The 17,667-nt window shown below is 44.5% G+C and overlaps 1 protein-coding gene across 1 annotated transcript in view; it reads right to left on the reverse strand.

The window, feature by feature from the left end:
- Window positions 1–9,538: 9,538 nt before the first annotated feature.
- The window catches only part of LOC141172975 (phospholipase A2 inhibitor gamma subunit B-like), a 29,086-nt gene continuing 20,957 nt past the window's right edge, over window positions 9,539–17,667 (reverse strand). The window contains exons 3-5 of the mRNA XM_073657585.1: window positions 10,899–11,042; window positions 10,502–10,657; window positions 9,539–10,239 (exon numbers count right to left, since the gene is read on the reverse strand). Coding sequence (XP_073513686.1) covers window positions 10,031–10,239; window positions 10,502–10,657; window positions 10,899–11,042 — 509 coding nt within the window. The 3' untranslated portion in view covers window positions 9,539–10,030. The remainder of the gene's footprint in view (window positions 10,240–10,501; window positions 10,658–10,898; window positions 11,043–17,667) is intronic.

Genomic DNA, 17,667 nt, shown 5'->3' on the forward strand with positions numbered 1-17,667 from the left:
TATAAAAGCTTTTTAACTGCAGCAGCTTTAGTGGACGCTACTGGAACTGGAATTACGCGGCTGCTGGCAAGAGACTTGCCCTCCAATAGATCCTTGTAAAAGGATTTAAAGTGTATTCATTCAAATTAGAGAGACAATTTAAATTAAAAAGCTTAGACCTGCCTCCACCGCAGGGGGGCTCGCTCGACCCACCAGCGGACAGGCACCAGTATTGGGAGAGGGGGGCTGGCCATCCGGGTCCCCTGCAGCTCTGGCACAAACCCGGCGACACGGAGGTCGCACGGGCAGGAACGGATTGGCCATGTCGGATTCACACTTTTTTTGTTTTAGAAGGGCATGACATGCCTATATCTGTGTCTCCCCCTCCTTTTACTCCTCCACCTCTTTTCTTTTCGCATGGCTACATGTACTTGTCACTTTTCCATGTGTTAGTTGTGTCTTCTGAGCAGTTTGTCAGCTTTTGGACACCTTTGAAGGTGTTTTCTATGTGTTTCTATGTGTTTTTGTTTGCCTGCCATTGGTTTTAACGGTGTTCGACGGTGTTCGACGAACAGTTCAACGAACAGTTCGGCGAACATACGAGTGTTCGACGAACCGAACCGAACTCGAACACTACGGGGGTGGCTCAACACTACTTTTTATTACCCTTTTTCCATTGATAGTGCGAGTGTAAGCTATTTTACTTACTTTGCAATGGGCAAGGCGCGTGGCAAGGGACGTGGAAATGGACATTCTGGTGATGTTGCGTGCAGAGGACGGGGCCGTGGCCATGGCAATAATGTGTCACAACCAACAGCCACATCTTCTCGCTCCCACTTTTTGACCGAATTACTAGGGAAGCACAGAACAACACCAGTATTGCGAACTGATCAGAGTGAACAGGTTATTAATTAGATAGCAGATATTACTTCCAGTTACCTGGGCACCACCACCTCCGGCCTGTCTTCCACACGGTCGACTCTTAGTAGCCATGAGTCTCAACCGCATCCTCCTCCTCACCTTGATGCTCCTTCCTCCCACCATGCCGAGTGTCATCAGACAGCAACTGATCCCACACTTGAACACTTTGAAGAGCTGTTCACTTGTCCATTTCCAGATTTGTGCCCCTCGCCTGCTCCCCTTGAAGTGGTGGAAGAGGAGATCCCATGTAGCGATGCACAAATATTTGAACAGCCACGGCCACAGAAAGTAGACGCTGGCAATTTGTCACAAGAGGTGGACGATGACGAGACACAATTGCCTGGAAGTGAGGAGGAGGATAGTGGTGCGGAAGTGGAAGAGGAGGAGGTGGTGGATGATCTAGTAACTGACCCAACGTGGCAGGAGGACATGCAGAGTGAGGCCAGCAGCACACAGGGTGAGGGAGGCAGAGTACCCCAACAGGCTGGAAGAAGCAGTGTGGTGGCCGCAGACAGAAGAGGGGCAACCATTCCCCATAACACCAACACGAGGGACGTTGCCAGTACAAGCGGTAGGTCTTCCAGAGTCTGGAATTTTTTTAAAGACTCAGCTGATAACCCCAAAAAGGCCATTTGTACCACCTGCCATGCCAGCATCAGCAGGGGTGACAAAACTACCAGCCTTACCACATCCAGCATGATCAGGCACATGGCAGCAAAGCACCCGACTTTGTGGGGCGAACCCCAGGGTCCACGACCAGTGTCAGCGGGTGTCACCACTGCTTCTTCCGCTCTTATGCGTGCAATAGAACCCCCTGTTGTGTGTGCAAGGCAATTCCCTGTCCATACTGCATGCAAATATGCCCCCTCCTCTCAGTCTTCACTTGTTATGGCAGTTTCTCAAGAAACAGCATCAACGTCCACGTCCACGTCCCACCGCAGAGTTCAATTGTCCATATCCCAAACCTTTGAACGAAAGCGGAAATTCGCAGCTAACGCCCCACTGGCCACAGTCCTAAATTCACACATTTCATGACTGCTTGGTTTGGAAATGCTGCCTTTTAGGCTGGTGGAGAAGGAATCCTTCTGCAACCTTATGGCGGTGGCCGTCCCTCGGTACTCGGTCCCCAGCCAACACTATTTTGCCCGGTGTGCCATCCCCGCACTACACAAGCACGTGTCCCAAAACATCTGCCGTGCCATCAACAACACAGCTACTGGGAGAGTCCACCTGACAACGGACACGTGGACAAGTGCTTGTGGCCAGGGATGGTACATCTCCCTGACTGCACCCTGGGTAAACATAGTGGAAGCCGGGACCCAGTCGGACCTTGGGACGGAACACATCCTCCCCACACCGAGGATTGCGGGCCCTATGTCAGTCAGAGTTGCCCCCACAGTGTACAGCTCCAGCGCATCATCCTCCTCCTCCTCAAGTTCAGCCTCCATCTCAGATATCAACACATCAGTTACAAGCTGCAAGCACTGCAGTACTGCCTCCGCCCAGCGGCAACAGGCTGTGCTGAAACTCATAAGCTTAGGTGAGAAACCTCACACTGCTTGTGAGTTGTGGACAGCTGTGAAAGAGCAGGCAGATCTATGTCTGAGACTGCTGAACCTACATCGAGGCATGGTCGTGTGTGACAATGGCCGTAACCTGGTGGCGGCTCTGAGGCGAGTCGAGATCACACACGTACCATGCCTGGCTCATGTGCTTAACCTCGTGGTTAAACGATTTCTTAAATCGTACCCCGAATTGCTAGATCTCCTCGTGTCAGCTCATTTTTGCAAGTCGTCTACAGCTTCCGCCGCCCTTGCTGTGTTGCAGCAGCGTTTGCAGCTTCCGTCACACCTACTGGTGTGTCATGTCCCCACACATTGGAACTCTACCCTCCACATGTTGCAAAGGATTTGTGAGCAGAAGAGAGCAGTTGTGGAGTACCAGCTGCAACAAGGCCGTCGATATTCAGGTCAGACTCCACACATAAGACCTCAGGAGTGGACCTTAATGTCTGACATCTGTACCATCTTTACAAACTTTGAGGAGTCCACCCAGATGGTGAGTGGCGATGATGCAATCATTAGCGTAGAAATTCCACTTGTCTGTCTTTTGCAACGCTCTATGCAGAGAATTAAAGAGGAGGCATTGCAGCCAGAGTATGATGAGATGGATCAAGAAGCAGTAGCGGTCGCTTACACACAGCCCAGCCTCATCTCATCCCAACGTGCATTGGGGGACAATGAGGGAGAGGAGGAGGAGGAGGAGGAAGAAGAACAGTAGCTTGTGTCATGCGCTGTAGACGTTAGGAGGAGGAGGAGAGTATGGTCAGTCATCATCTTGATGAGGACACGGAAGTCTTGCCAGTTACCAGTCTGGCACGCATGGCTGATTTTATGTTACGCTGCCTTCACCGTGACCCTCGCGTTGTCAAAATGTTGGGTGACAGTCATTACTGGTTGGTGACACTTTTAGACCCCCGCTACAAGGAGAACTTTCACTCTCTTATTCCTGAGGTGGAGAGGTCTACAAAAATGGGGCAGTACCAGAAGGCCCTTGCTGCAGAACTGTTAAAAAAGTTCCCATCTTAACACGCTAGCGGCAGAGGTCACAGTTCATTGACCAACCAAGGCGTACATGCGAGAGAGTGGAAACTCCAATCCAGCAGAGGCAGGGGAACACTGTCAACGTTCTGGGACAGTTTTCTGAAACCCGCCCAGCTTACAGGCCCTGAGGCGCGGGGTACTCTCACAAGGAGTGGAAAGTTTCAAAAGATGGTGAGGGAGTATATTGCCGACCGTACCAGCGTCCTCCGTGATTCATCTGTGCCTTTTAATTTTTGGGTATCCAAGTTGGACACTTGGAATGAACTCGCTCTGTACGCCTTGGAGGTCCTGGTCTGCCCTGCCGCTAGCGTGTTATCGGAGCGTGTTTTTAGTGCCGCTTGGGGAATTATAACTGATAAGCGCACTCGCCTGTCAACTTACAATGGTGACAAGCTGACCTTTATCAAAATGAACAAGGGCTGGATTGGGCCAGACTTCTCATCACCACCAAATGACAGCAGAGTAACATAAAGTCAAATCCACTGTGTTTTTTCAGGAGGTGTATTCACATGCACCGCTTCACACCCACACATGGGTATACGCTTCCTCATTTCGGATGTTTTATGTTCTTCTCCTTATCCTCAGCCTCCACTATACCACCAGGGTGACCGTGGTCCGTGCTGCCATTATTGAAAGTTCCTCCGTCCTTATTTTTGTCAGCTTTTGCTTGGAAGGCATAAGCAAAGACTGTGGGAGACCCACTCCCCAATAATGAGAATAATATTTTTAAGATGCTGCTGTACTGTATGGCTCCTGTAAGGGGCATTGCAAGTTCCTCCATCCTAATTTTTGGCAGCTTTTGCTTGGAAGGCATAAGCAAATACTATGGGAGACCAACTCCCCAATCATGGGAATAATGTTTGTAATATGCTGTACTGCATGGCTCTTTTAAGGGGCACTGCAAGTTCCTCCTTCCTAACTTTTGGCAGCTTTTGCTTGGAAGGCATAAGCAAAGACTATGGGAGACACACTCCCCAATAATGGGAATAATGTTTATAAGATGCTGTACTGTATGGCTCTTGTAAGGGGCATTAAAAGTGTCTTGTTAAGCTACTGCGACCTCCACCACTTTTCCAATCGCCATTAAAAGCATCTTGTTAAGCTGCTGTGACCTCCACGTCTCTTCTGAGGGGCATTAAAATCGTCTTGTTAGACCACTCTGACCAGGAGAAATAGGGGCGGCTGGGGACCGTTTATGGACACCCGGCCGCCCCAGGCGCCTGGGGACCGAGTATGGATAAAAGGGCCGCCAACGCAGCCATGACATGGTGGCCGGCGTCTGCCTCCACATGCCTAAAAGGCCCAATTTCAAGTACAAGAAAGCTAGCAGTATGGCATTGCAGCCTGGGGGTGGGTGGGTGGCAGGTTGCACAGTTACGCTTGCATTCCAGCAAAACAAAGCAGATGCTAACTTCTATCATCATCATCATGCTCCTCACCTTGGCACTCTCAACTGCCCTGATGGAGAAGCCAGGGCCCACCGGAGGAGTCTGGTTCTCTGGTGGGCTCGTCCAATGCTGCCCTAAAGTACGCTGGGCTAAGAAAAGTCTGTGGGGATGTTCCGCAGAGAAATCGGGGCGGCTGAGGACCGCTTATGGACACCCGGTCGCCCCCAGGCGGCTGGGGACCGTGTGTGGACACCCGGCCGCGGAGTGGCTGGGGACCGAGTGTGGACACCCGGCCGCCCCCTGGAGGCTGGGGACCGAGCGTGGACACCTGGTCGCCAGGCGGCTGGGGACTGAGTATGGATACCTCGCTGCCGAAGCAGCCATGAGGTAGTGGTCAGCTTCGGCCTCCTCAAAACTAAAAGGCCCCATTTCAAGTGCAAGCTAGCAGTATGGTATTGCAGCCTGCGGGTGGGTGGGTGGTTGGCTGCATATTTGCGCTTGCATTGCAAAGAATGGGGGAGGTACAATTTAACACTGCCCTCGGACAAGGACTTGCACGGGGATAGTTGCAAGTCTGCATCTTCTGATGCGGCAAGGATCACTTCTGATGGGCACACTTTTATGTAGTGACCTGGGAGTCAGAGATGCTTCCAGGGGTCTTCCCCATGCTGTACCCATATCTTTTCAGCACTGTATGCATGTGTCACACAGAACATGGCCAAATAAGGTTGTAAAATGTTAAAATGACATTTCCCGGTGAATGCATTTGTCACAGTTAAAAGCAATGCAAAAGTGCAAAACCGCATAAAAAATGCTACTTGTGAACCTTTGACCAAGCTGTGGAGGAGTATTTTTGTTTTTGGTTATTTATTTTACCTTATACACAAGTCTTTACCCTGGAAAAGAAATTCCTTAACATATTTCACAGGAAAAAAGTTTCACTTTCGTTTTTGAACGTTTTATTATGAGCCTGTAAAAGTGGCTTAATACCTCTGACCACGTTGTTGACAACAGTGACCTAGGGGTCAGAAATGCTTCCTGGGGCGATCCCCATGCTGTCCCCATGTCATTTGAGCACTGTCACTATCGCTTTGGGCACTTGTTAGGCTTTTAAAAGACTGCCGGGGGTGCCGCCGCAAAAATGCTCGGGTCTCCCATAGACTAACATTGGGCTCGTTGCTTGGGTCGAGCACCCGAGTATCATGGCGAGCTCGGCCCGAGCTTCGAGCACCCGAGCATTTTAGTGCTCGTTCAACACTAGTCTTCCTGCGGGGGAAGAGGAGGTGGTAGAGTTGTTATGATCGTATTGGGCTCTGTGATGTGACCCCCTGCTGCCCCGCCATGTTCTTTTGGCTTTTATAGTATATGTCATGTTTTCTTTTTTCCCCCATTTTTTTCCCTTCCCCTTTTACCCCTTCTTTTGTTTCCCTCTTCTGTTGTTGTCTCCCTCCATATGGACATTTACATACTTCGTGCTTGTAGCATTCAGCTGCGGTGAATCACTCATTAATTCACGTTCTTTATCCCAGTCCCCAGTTACGCAGTGGAACGCATAGCTTGCATTCCATTGCTGGATCTGGCCCGGCAGTACGCATCCCGCGCATGCGCGGTGATGCGTTCCACCAAACCGTAACTTGCGTTCCAAAAACTGGAAACAGGAAATACAGCGCATGGTATAGCGCGATTTAAGGCCAGATGGTCGCATTTACAACACACCACAGCCACCTCCATAAGACGCAATCCGGTTCCACAAATCACACAGGTATGATCTACCCATATGGCAAGATCTTTATTTTATGCAATGATGCATCTCTGAACCATCTTGCTTATAAGGACCTATTTCATTTTTAGACTGGCAAGCACAGTTGTCTTGCAGTCCTTGGTGGCAACACCACGAGCACCCACTTTAGGTGACACACTGGACACCTTAATCCACTAGTATGTAAAGTTTCACTAAGCTCTATTTAACGATACATCCATTATATTGCTTTTTCATATGGGTCTCTTTTTGATTATCAATAGCAGCAGCATTAGCTGCCTGGGTATTCCACATTGTTCATGAAGACTCTCCAGCTTCATTGGTCTAAAAACCTACAATCCTGGGAATTTACATACTTCTGTCATATTTCCCTTGCCTCTCTGGTCCATATTTTTTGCCTATTTCTACTATTTGATGTTCCATATGGAGTATATACATTGAAGATATACAGTACAGACCAAAAGTTTGGACACACCTTCTCATTTAAAGATTTTTCTGCATTTTCATGACTATGAAAATTGTACATTCACACTGAAGGCATCAAAACTATGAATTAACACATGTGGAATTATATACTTAACAAAAAAGTGTGAAACAAGTGAAAATATGTCTTATATTCGATGTTGTTCAAAGTAGCCACCTTTCGCTTTGATGACGGCTTTGCACACTCTTGGCATTCTCTTGATGAGCTTCAAGAGGTAGTCACCGGAAATGGTCTTCCAACAATCTGGAAGGAGTTCCCAGAGATGCTTAGCACTTGTTGGCCCTTTTGCCTTCACTCTGCGGTCCAGCTCACCTCAAATCATCTTGATTGGGTTCAGGTCTGGGGACTGTGGAGGCCAGGTCATCTGGCGTAGCACCCCATCACTCTCCTTCTTGGTCAAATAGCCCTTACACAGCCTGGAGGTGTGTTTGGGGTCATTGTCCTGTTGAAAAATAAATGATGGCCCAACTAAACGCAAACTGGATGGAATAGCATGCCGCTGCCAGATGTTGTGGTAGCCATGCTGGTTCAGTATGCCTTCAATTTTGAATAAATCCCCAAAAGTGTCACCAGCAAAGCACCCCCACACCATCACACCTCCTCCTCCATGCTTCACGGTGGGAACCAGGCATGTAGAGTCCATCCGTTCACCTTTTCTGCGTCGCACAAAGACACGATGGTTGGAACCAAAGATCTCAAATTTGGACTCATCAGACCAAAGCACAGATTTCCACTCGTCTAATGTCCATTCCTTGTGTTCTTTAGCCCAAACAAGTCTCTTCTGCTTGTTGCCTGTCCTTAGCATTGGTTTCCTAGCAGCTATTTTACCATGAAGTCCTGCTGCACAAAGTCTCCTCTTAACAGTTGTTGAAGAGATGTGTCTGCTGCTAGAACTCTGTGTGGCATTGACCTGGTCTCAAATCTGAGCTGCTGTTAACCTGCGATTTCTGAGGCTGGTGACTCGGATAAACTTATCCTCAGAAGCAGAGGTGACTCTTGGTCTTCCTTTCCTGGGGCGGTCCTTGTGTGAGCCAGTTTCTTTGTAGCGCTTGATGGTTTTTGCAACTGCACTTGGGGACACATTCAAAGTTTTCGCAATTTTTCAGACTGACTGATCTTAATTTCTTAAAGCAATGATGGCCACTCGTTTTTCTTTACTTAGCTGTTTTTTTCTTGCCATAATACAAATTCTAACAGTCTATTCAGTAGGACTATCAGCTGTGTATCCACCAGACTTCTGCACAACACAACTGATGGTCCCAACCCCATTTATAAGGCAAGAAATCCCACTTATTAAACCTGACAGGGCACACCTGTGAAGTGAAACCATTTCCAGTGACTACCTCTTGAAGTTCTTCAAGAGAATGCCAAGAGTGTGCATAGCAGTCATCAAAGCAAAAGGTGGCTACTTTGAAGAACCTAGAATATAAGACATATTTTCAGTTGTTTCACACTTTTTTGTTAAGTATATAATTCCACATGTGTTAATTCATAGTTTTGATGCCTTCAGTGTGAATGTACAATTTTCATAGTCATGAAAATACAGAAAAATCTTTAAATGAGAAGGTGTGTCCAAACTTTTGGTCTGTACTGTAGGTCCCATGAGTTTATTATTATACGTATATTATTCCTTAATATATCCCACAGCACAATATTTGTTCGACGTTATTTATTTGTCTTGTGGGATACCGATTCATTCACCATTTCTCTAGCTTCATTGTTGTTATAATCACAATGTACACATATTGGTGGTTTTCTAACTACAATGATGTTAGCCTATAAAGCATTAATATTATGTTTTTCTTTTTTTTCTACTGTTTTTATGGTCTTGTATTAGTTGATTTGAAGCCCCCGATGAAAACCCCGGTGGGGTTGAAACGTTGGGCAGTCACTTACCGGAGAATCATTAAAAGAAATTTTGATTTGGAATTGAAACTACTGACTCTTTGTATCTATTTTTGAGTGCCGGAACCTTATTCTACTTACAAAACCTTAGGATCTGGTGTTCTCAGGGGTTCAAGAACTTCTTCAGATATGGGGCCAGTTTGAAGTCTCTCTTAAAGTCCCTACTTATCTATTATCTATTTATCTATATATCAATCCAAGTATTTATCTATTTATCTAGCCCTTAAGTATCTATCTAATTTATCACATCCATCTATCCTTCTATCTATCCATTCCTTAAGTATCAAACTATCTATTTATCTATCCATTCATTCATTAAGTGTTTATAAAATTAAGTATCTATCTATATGTCTGTTTATTCCTCTGTCTCTCCCTACCTACCAATCATCTGTCTGTACACCCTTCACCCACCGCTCTCTAATGAACCTCAGTGGGATAACAGAAAATCACCAGGTTAATTCTTATTTTAAATATATATTTTTATTATAGATCTAGCGTATAATTGACTGCTTTGCACACAACATATAAAGTCACTGTAGTAGATCAAATAGGTAATTTTGAAAACTTTTTTTAAAATAAGGTAATTTTGAAGTTCAGGTACTCTTCTCTCCATAGATCTCAGTAAGCAGCTGTAATCTGATCCCTGAGTGAGCTGATCATCTTTCTTATTTTGATCAGGATGTTTTTTAGTCGTTTTTCAGAGTCAATTATGAGAACAGGAGTTAGAACAACTGGCTCATTAGTGGAGAAAGAATCATATGTCTCTTATGCGTATACAGGTACCTAACAATAAGGTCTGATTCAGCAAATGTCTCTTTTAATATATATACATACATATATAAATAAAGTTTTTTACAAGCTTTGGATGTGAATGGAGAAGAAAGCATTATTTATCTGAATATTATCCATAAGTATATTTGCAGTAGTATTATTCTTAATTCTTTTAGGGATCAGTAGTTTTGCTCTGCTCTTCTTGATGTGCTGACGGACATCACGTGTCTGTCGTAAACTTGGAGAATAGGGCGGCCGCAAGGACAAGCAATAATAGACTGCTGTGGATGCTCTCACTGTCATCCGAGCATGAAAATTTGGAAATTATTTCATTGTTATCTATGTTCATGATCATTTCTGTGCTTTTTGTGACTCCACACATTTCCGTCGTGGCGCAGCCACGAACGACAGCTGCATGGTTGTGAGGCCCTAGGGGAAAAAAACGAAAAAACGCTGCATTATATGTCCTTCTACTCAAAATATGCATCTTACAACATTGCATTAAGCTAAACCTAATCATAATAATTTTAAATATTTTCCTAATTCACCAATCTATGGAGGAGGATTTGCTTTAATTTTTTCATGTGACTGCAACCGGACAAAATTTGAAGAACAGCAAGATTCATCCAGAAGACAAAGTATCATGTTTAGATGCGGTGGCAAAGATGATAGATATTTCTGTAGAACTGACCTGATATATACCGTGACATACATTTTTTCTCCTCTCCGATGCATTCCAAAAAGATATTACAATCACATTTTGTAACGTTGAAGACGTGGCACGTATTACATGATTTCCCATTGCTCTTGAATTTGTCATCTTTAATGACAGGTTTATCGAGTGGAACTTGTAGTGAAAGAAAAGAAAATCATGAAAAATACTTAACTTAATACAAAACGTAATGCTAGTTTCTCCTTTTCACTAGTAAGGCAGGAAAATTATTCTATTATATGACCAATTCTAATGTGTGCATGCTGGGTCACAATAATACACAAATATAGTGTTGTGCATTCCCACCCAGAATTGTAATTATTCTATACATTTTATATCAGGTAAATCATGCAATAATATTCTCTACATCACCTACCGGTGGGGACAGGAGGAGTGCAGTCGCTGTTATTGCAGCAGGTTGCATTAATCTTCAGGATACCTTTGTCAAACCGAACAAACCCCCTCTGTTGTTGTGAGCAGTTACCGCAGAATCTCATAAAGAGAGTAGTCGTTCTCATTTCTGTGCAAAATATTAAAATAATCAGTGATGTCAATGGAAGCAAAAGATTTAAAGAAATTGTCATGCATTACATGATATAGGACTTGTTGGCATGACCGGCGCGTAGTCGCGACTGCTCATTGCCATATGCAGAGGACTGGAAGAAAGCTCCATGCACTAAGAATACAATGTTATTTTTTTGTTTTCCCTTTTTCTGATTCCTACGACACATGAGATTATCCAAAAGGTGACTATGACCCAAGACAGATCTTCTTTTACTTATCTAGGAAATTGTGACCTGACAGGTTCCCTTTAAGCACCTTTTATGTGCACTGTAGAGATCTGAGGTTGTGGGTTGTAAGTAATCACCTAGGCAGGTTAACGATGAAACAATATTTTATTGATCACAGCCATGGTAATAAAGCAATTCCAGGTAAATGGCCAAAATACAGTTCTCTCAGTACTTAAGTTCCCAATCTGGGTTCAGTAGTTCCACTGGCTTTGTATAAGGCCATACTCACAGTCTCCCAACTGTTGGTTGGCCCACAGATTTTGTATCTCCAGCCAGTGTAGTCTGTAGCCACAGTCCATTATCCTCTATCCAGTAGCAACAGTTCTTGTAAGAAATTTTAAATCCAACTGACATAATGCATAATGGTAACATGTTTATCCACCCATCCTTCCAAATCCATGGTCTCCATCCTCTTCCTTCAATCCTTCCACACAACTCTCTAAAACATGTCTCCACTTTCTTCCACAGGCATCAGTCCCCTCCCAGGTCAGAACCCTCCCCCTTAAACATTCACTGTTCCCTAAAACAATGAAAACTATTCTAGAAGCCTTAATCTGAGACTGCATGTAAGACCCCCTGTGGTGACGGCTCCACTGTGTCTACAATCTACACACACATAATGAGATTATTGGCTTTTGGAACAATGGTTAGATACTCCTGAGATACATATATCCTGAGATACAGATTAGTGGAATCCTGGACATTTTACAATGGAATATAGTGCACATACTGACAAGTTAGCAGAACTACATAAAACATAACAAGTAAGTCACTAATAAAACACAATAATAATATTAACAAAAATGGTGGTCCGTTGCTGGAAAAGTATCATAGTCTTCAGAAAGTGGGCAGCTCCTCACATGCACAAATTGTATTTTATCCATACACTGTAATGTAATCTCATATATATTAATAATTACAATGTTATATCTGTTTTACAGCAATAATAGAATTATAAATATTTAGTCAATCGAATGGTATTCCAGCAACTAACTCAGCCACGAAGTGGAGTCCCCATAAAGTTACAGAGCGGGGGCCGAGTGCTGAGGAGCAGAGGGCATAAAAGTCTCCACCGTTCTCCTGACTCCATAATTGCAGAGTCCAAACCTCCTCTGGTATCAGCACAAACACTGCGCCCCCGCCGGGATCTTCATGACTGAGCAGCTGCATGCAGCCGTACATCACCAAGCATGCTGTGGAGTGTCAGATGGAGTGGTGTAAAGCCGCCACCACTGGACTCTGGAGGAGACGTGTTCTGTGCAGGGACAGATCGCACTTCTCTATCTGCTGATGGAGGAGTCTGGGTTTGGTGATTCCAGGAGGACGTTACCCCATGACTGCATTGTGCAGCTGTACATATGGTGGAGGATAATGCTATAGGCTGTTATCAGGGGTCGACCGTGACCTCTTAACACTAGAAGTCCCAGAAATTTCGGGCTCCCCCCTGAAGTCCCGAAAGAGGGTCAAATGACCCTTAGTCCAAACTGACAACTCTGATGGCTCCAATTAGCATCCTTTCATTTGTAAATGTGGCCATTGCCTGAGGAATCTGCAGGGGGCAATTGTGTTGTGTTGATCTGCCTCAACAAAGGTCTTGTAAAAGAGTGTAAACAAAATAATGTAAGCTGCTCCTGAGTGTGTCTGCCCACACCCCAGCTGCATTGTTGTTTAGGGGATATGCATAAGGTTGCTAACACCTTAGCAAATTTGCATGCAGCCTTTTGTGCTGTGGGGGATAAATAGGTGACTGCTTCACCTATTTTGTTCACAAGAAACAAAATGCAGAGAAGGCACACCATTCAACAGGCATTGGAACTGATCCTGAGCAACACCAACCCTTCTGACTCAGATGGAGAAGACATAGTTCTTCAACCGGATTCAGACTCTGAGCTGTCTTCAGGTTAGATTTTTCAAATTACCTATTTTTATTTCCTGACTATTTATTTTATTTAGAACCAAAACAAAATGTTAATTTGAAATTATTTATCTTGCAGATGAGGAGACTCCTCCTCTACCGAAAAGAGAGCTCGGTTGGCGAGTGAGACGACAGAGACCGCAAAAGATGGCACAGTGTGGCATGAAGTACAAGTGGGGAAACATCTCCATTTCACCCCAATAGAACCATACCCTACAGATGGAGAGCCAAGTGCTAAGGCCAGACAAAGTGTCCGGAGTCGCCTTCAGAGCTTCCTCTGTTTTATCACTCTTGACATGCGTCGTAGCATTCAAGAATGGCCTACTCAACATGCACGTAACACGGAGCAGGTGGATTGGTTCATGGGTCTCCCGGAACTAATGGCATTTATTTCAGTCATTATCTTGCGGGGGTGACCAAGGTTCCATCACTACGTGACAGCTGGTCAGCAAACCTGGCAAACCCAAGGATGATGGCAACTATGACCCGAAACCGCTTCCAAGACATCATGCAACACCTACACTTTGATGACATGTTCACACGCAGTGAGCGAGTGGAGACCGATAAGTTTGCTGCAATCTCCGATGTGTGGAGATCGTTTGTCACCAACTGCATCGCATCCTACAACCCTGGCCGACACATCACTATTGATGAACAGCTTTTCCCGTCAAAGACTCGCTGCTGTTTTCTGCAATACATTGCAACAAAACCAGACAAGTTTGGCATCAAGTTTTGGGTGGCTTGCGACTTGAAATCAAAGTACATCTGTAATGTCCTCCCATATCTTGGCAAGGACCCCAGTCGTCCCAGCGGGGAGAGACTGTCCGAAACTGTTGTGATGAGGCTGATGGAACCATTCATGGACAAGGGCAGAACTGTAACCACGGACAATTTCTTTACATCATTGTCACTTGCACAACGACTGCTTAGCCGGAAAACCACTATCCTCGGCACAGTCAACAAGAGTCGCCGGGAAATTCCTCATTCTGCTAGACAGATGGACCGCACTGAATTCACCACTCAGGTGTTTTCAACCACTGGTGCCACACTGACAGTGTATGCACCCAAACGAAAGAAGGCCGTCTACATTCTCAGCAGCATGCACAGCGTGGTTGAGACTGAGGATACTAACAAAAGGAAGCCAAACACGGTCACACAATACAACCACACAAAGTGCGGTGTGGATGTAATGGACCAAATGGTGCGGGAGTACAGCGTGCGTGCAGGAACACGGAGATGGCCAGTCGCCGTGTTCTACAACATGATTGACATGGCAGCACTGAATGCTCATGTTCTTTATCAGGCATGCACTGGGGTGCAGGAGAGACGGGTGGACTTCCTGGTTGAGCTTGCAAAAAAGTTAGGTGGCTCTCATGTGACTGAAAAGAAGGAACGCAAGGAGAAACTCCTTCGGCAACAACCTTCCACACCAAGCCCTGGCAAAAGGGCGAAGTGTCAGGTCAACCATTGATGCACGATCAATTGTGCAACTGAGAGATGTGTTGACTGCTACAAATACACATGTGGCAAATGTACTAGGGACATACCCAGGCAGTGCCAGGTATGTTCCGACAGTGCAGACAGACTGCTGTGTGAGTGCTGAAATGCTAGTCGCACAAGAAGGACATGCCACTCACACACACACATGCAGCCCCCCACTGCAGCCTATTGTAAATATGTATGGAATTGTTTTATTCCTTGTATTTTTTTTATTATTTTTATAACAAAAATAAAAAGCATCCTTTGATGCGTGCTCCTTTACTCCCCTACCCACATGTATTTGTCTTTACCCTCCCCCCCTCCCCTCTTCCCACTTCTCCTCCCCCAACATCCCTCCCTGTTGTATAATTTGATGATATTCTTGCTCACTGTCTAGTCACATTTGTTTGGCCATACACTGCTCATCTTGAAAATGTGACTATTGTTTGATGTTGGTGTGAAATAACCCTTTACTGAAAATAAAAATAAAAAAAAATAAAAAGCATGGAAACAAATAACAGTTGTTCTTTTGTATATTTTTCACACTGAAATTTCAGTCCTCTGTGAATTTCGCGTGAAAAAATCACACAAAAAAAATCGCAGCTTATTCAAGTCAATGGGTGCGGAAAAAAATCGCAAAAAAATCGGAGCTACTCGCGATTTTTTTGCGATCTGTCCCATTGGTCATATAGATCACTCCTCTGGGATTTTTTCGCACGGAAATCGCAGGAAAATCGCACCTATGAAAAAAATCGCACAAAAAAAATTGCAGGTGTGCTTGGTGCCATTGAAATACATTGGCAACTCGCAGAAAAAAAATCACATCGCATTGCGATGCGATTTTCACGCGATTTTTTTTTTGCTAGTGTGCTTGAGGCCTTAGACACAAATGCTTCTGGTCATTACTCACAGCTGTACCTTGCTCTAAAATTTCTAATTCTCTATTTAAAATATATAAAAATTATTCATTGTTTCAGTGCTTTTTTGCTTAAATAAAACTAAACTAAATACAATATGTATAGTCTTTATATTATCAAATACAATAAACTGAATAGAACTAACTAGAAACTAAATGGCTAAACTCAATGGAAAACAACAACCTCCTGTGGTGCGACAGTAATGGCCTTAATTACAGAAGAAAAGACGGTGATTATAGGATGTTAGCTAAAATCCTTCAGGTCATTCGACCCGTCTCTGGGTTCCAAAAGTAGAAATGTTAAATGACCCCTCTCTGGGACTTCTAGTGTTAATTCCAGAGAGGGGAAATCTAATGCTTCAGCACATTACATTGTGGACAATTATAGCTTTGTGGGAAATGGGAAGACCCTTTTCTGTTCCTCATGACTGTGCCCACTGCACAAGCTCCATAAAGTTATGGAGGGGAAATCTGGTGGAAGAACAAGGCCGGCTGCAGAAAGGGCCATGCTAATCTACATCTAATCCCTCTGGGATGAACTAGAACAAGACCATGAGCCTGGTCTCTCCCCAGCATCAATGTCCGACCACACAAGTTCTCTACTGGATGAAGGGGCAAAACATCTTACAATCACCTCCAAAATCTTGTAGAAAGTCTTCTCAGAAGAGCAGGAGCTGTTATATCTGCAGAGGGGGTAACACCAAATTAAATGTCTATGGATGTAGAATGGAGGAAAACTCCTGGAGGGGATGTGAAGAGGGCACCATACTTCTGTCCTCACATTATAGTTTTATATAATAATATTTTTGATTTTCCATTTTTCTAGTTTCTAAAATGATGTTTAAAAGTTTCTTCTACTGATTTAATGTTTTATGTTGTTGTGTCTCTTGTAATTAGCGGCTTCAGATCCGCAGCCTGATGTCCTTACTTTCAGGAATTCATAGCTTACTCATTAGCACAAACCTCGGTAATGTGTGCGCTTTCTTTCTTTCTTTCTTTCTTTCATTTTTTTAATGTTTCCTGTTTCTTCCTAATGATTTTCAGATCTTTAACCACTTAAATTGCAGAGGAGACTTTACCAAGAGAAATGCCAGGTGCATGTAATACTGGGAGTATATGGGCAAGTCATGGGGGATGCACCAAGAAAGGCATCAACTTACTCTAAACTTAAGAATAACAGCAGATTTTTTTTAAATGAAGGTGACAATACTAAGCCATAGAGGCGAAGAACTAGCTCATGTCACAGATACACCAAACACACAACATACACACATACACTATACACAAAACATACAGACAGATACTGTACATACTACATACACAAATACACTATGCAGACAGCATATACACATACACTTATACTGTGCATACTACATACACAGATACACTATACATACAACATACACTGTACATAGTACATACACACACAACATACACACATACACTATACACACACATACTGTACATATACATGCTATACATAATACACACACAACATACACATATACTGTACATACACATGCTATACATAATACACAACATACACACATACAATATACACACACTATACATACAACACAGTATACATGCAACATACACTATACATATATACTGTACATACACATGCTATACATAATAGACACACAACATACACATACTATACACACATACTGTACATGCACACATATACTGTACATACTACATACACACATACACTATACACACAACATACACACAAATACTGTACATACTACATACACTGTATATGCAACATATACTGTCCATACTGTAGTGCCGGCGTCCCTGCCCTCTGCTAGGCAGGGACGCTGTTCCCCTCACCGCTCTGCTCCGTGCCCGGCGTCCCTCTCCCGCTCTGCTGGCAGCGCGCGCTCCTTCCCGGCCACTGTGCTTAGGGCGCGCGCGCGCGCCCTCCCTCCCTCTTAAAGGGGCCGCGCGCGCCGTCCTAAGGAGTCTCCGGCCAATGGCCGGAGGACTTTACCATATATAAGGCACCTCCTCCAAAATGGAGGTGCCCGAGCAATGT

Source organism: Phyllobates terribilis, unplaced genomic scaffold (assembly GCF_046119375.1).
Source record: "Phyllobates terribilis strain yellow unplaced genomic scaffold, ASM4611937v1 Scaffold_12__6_contigs__length_324123572, whole genome shotgun sequence".
NCBI lineage: Eukaryota > Metazoa > Chordata > Amphibia > Anura > Dendrobatidae > Phyllobates > Phyllobates terribilis.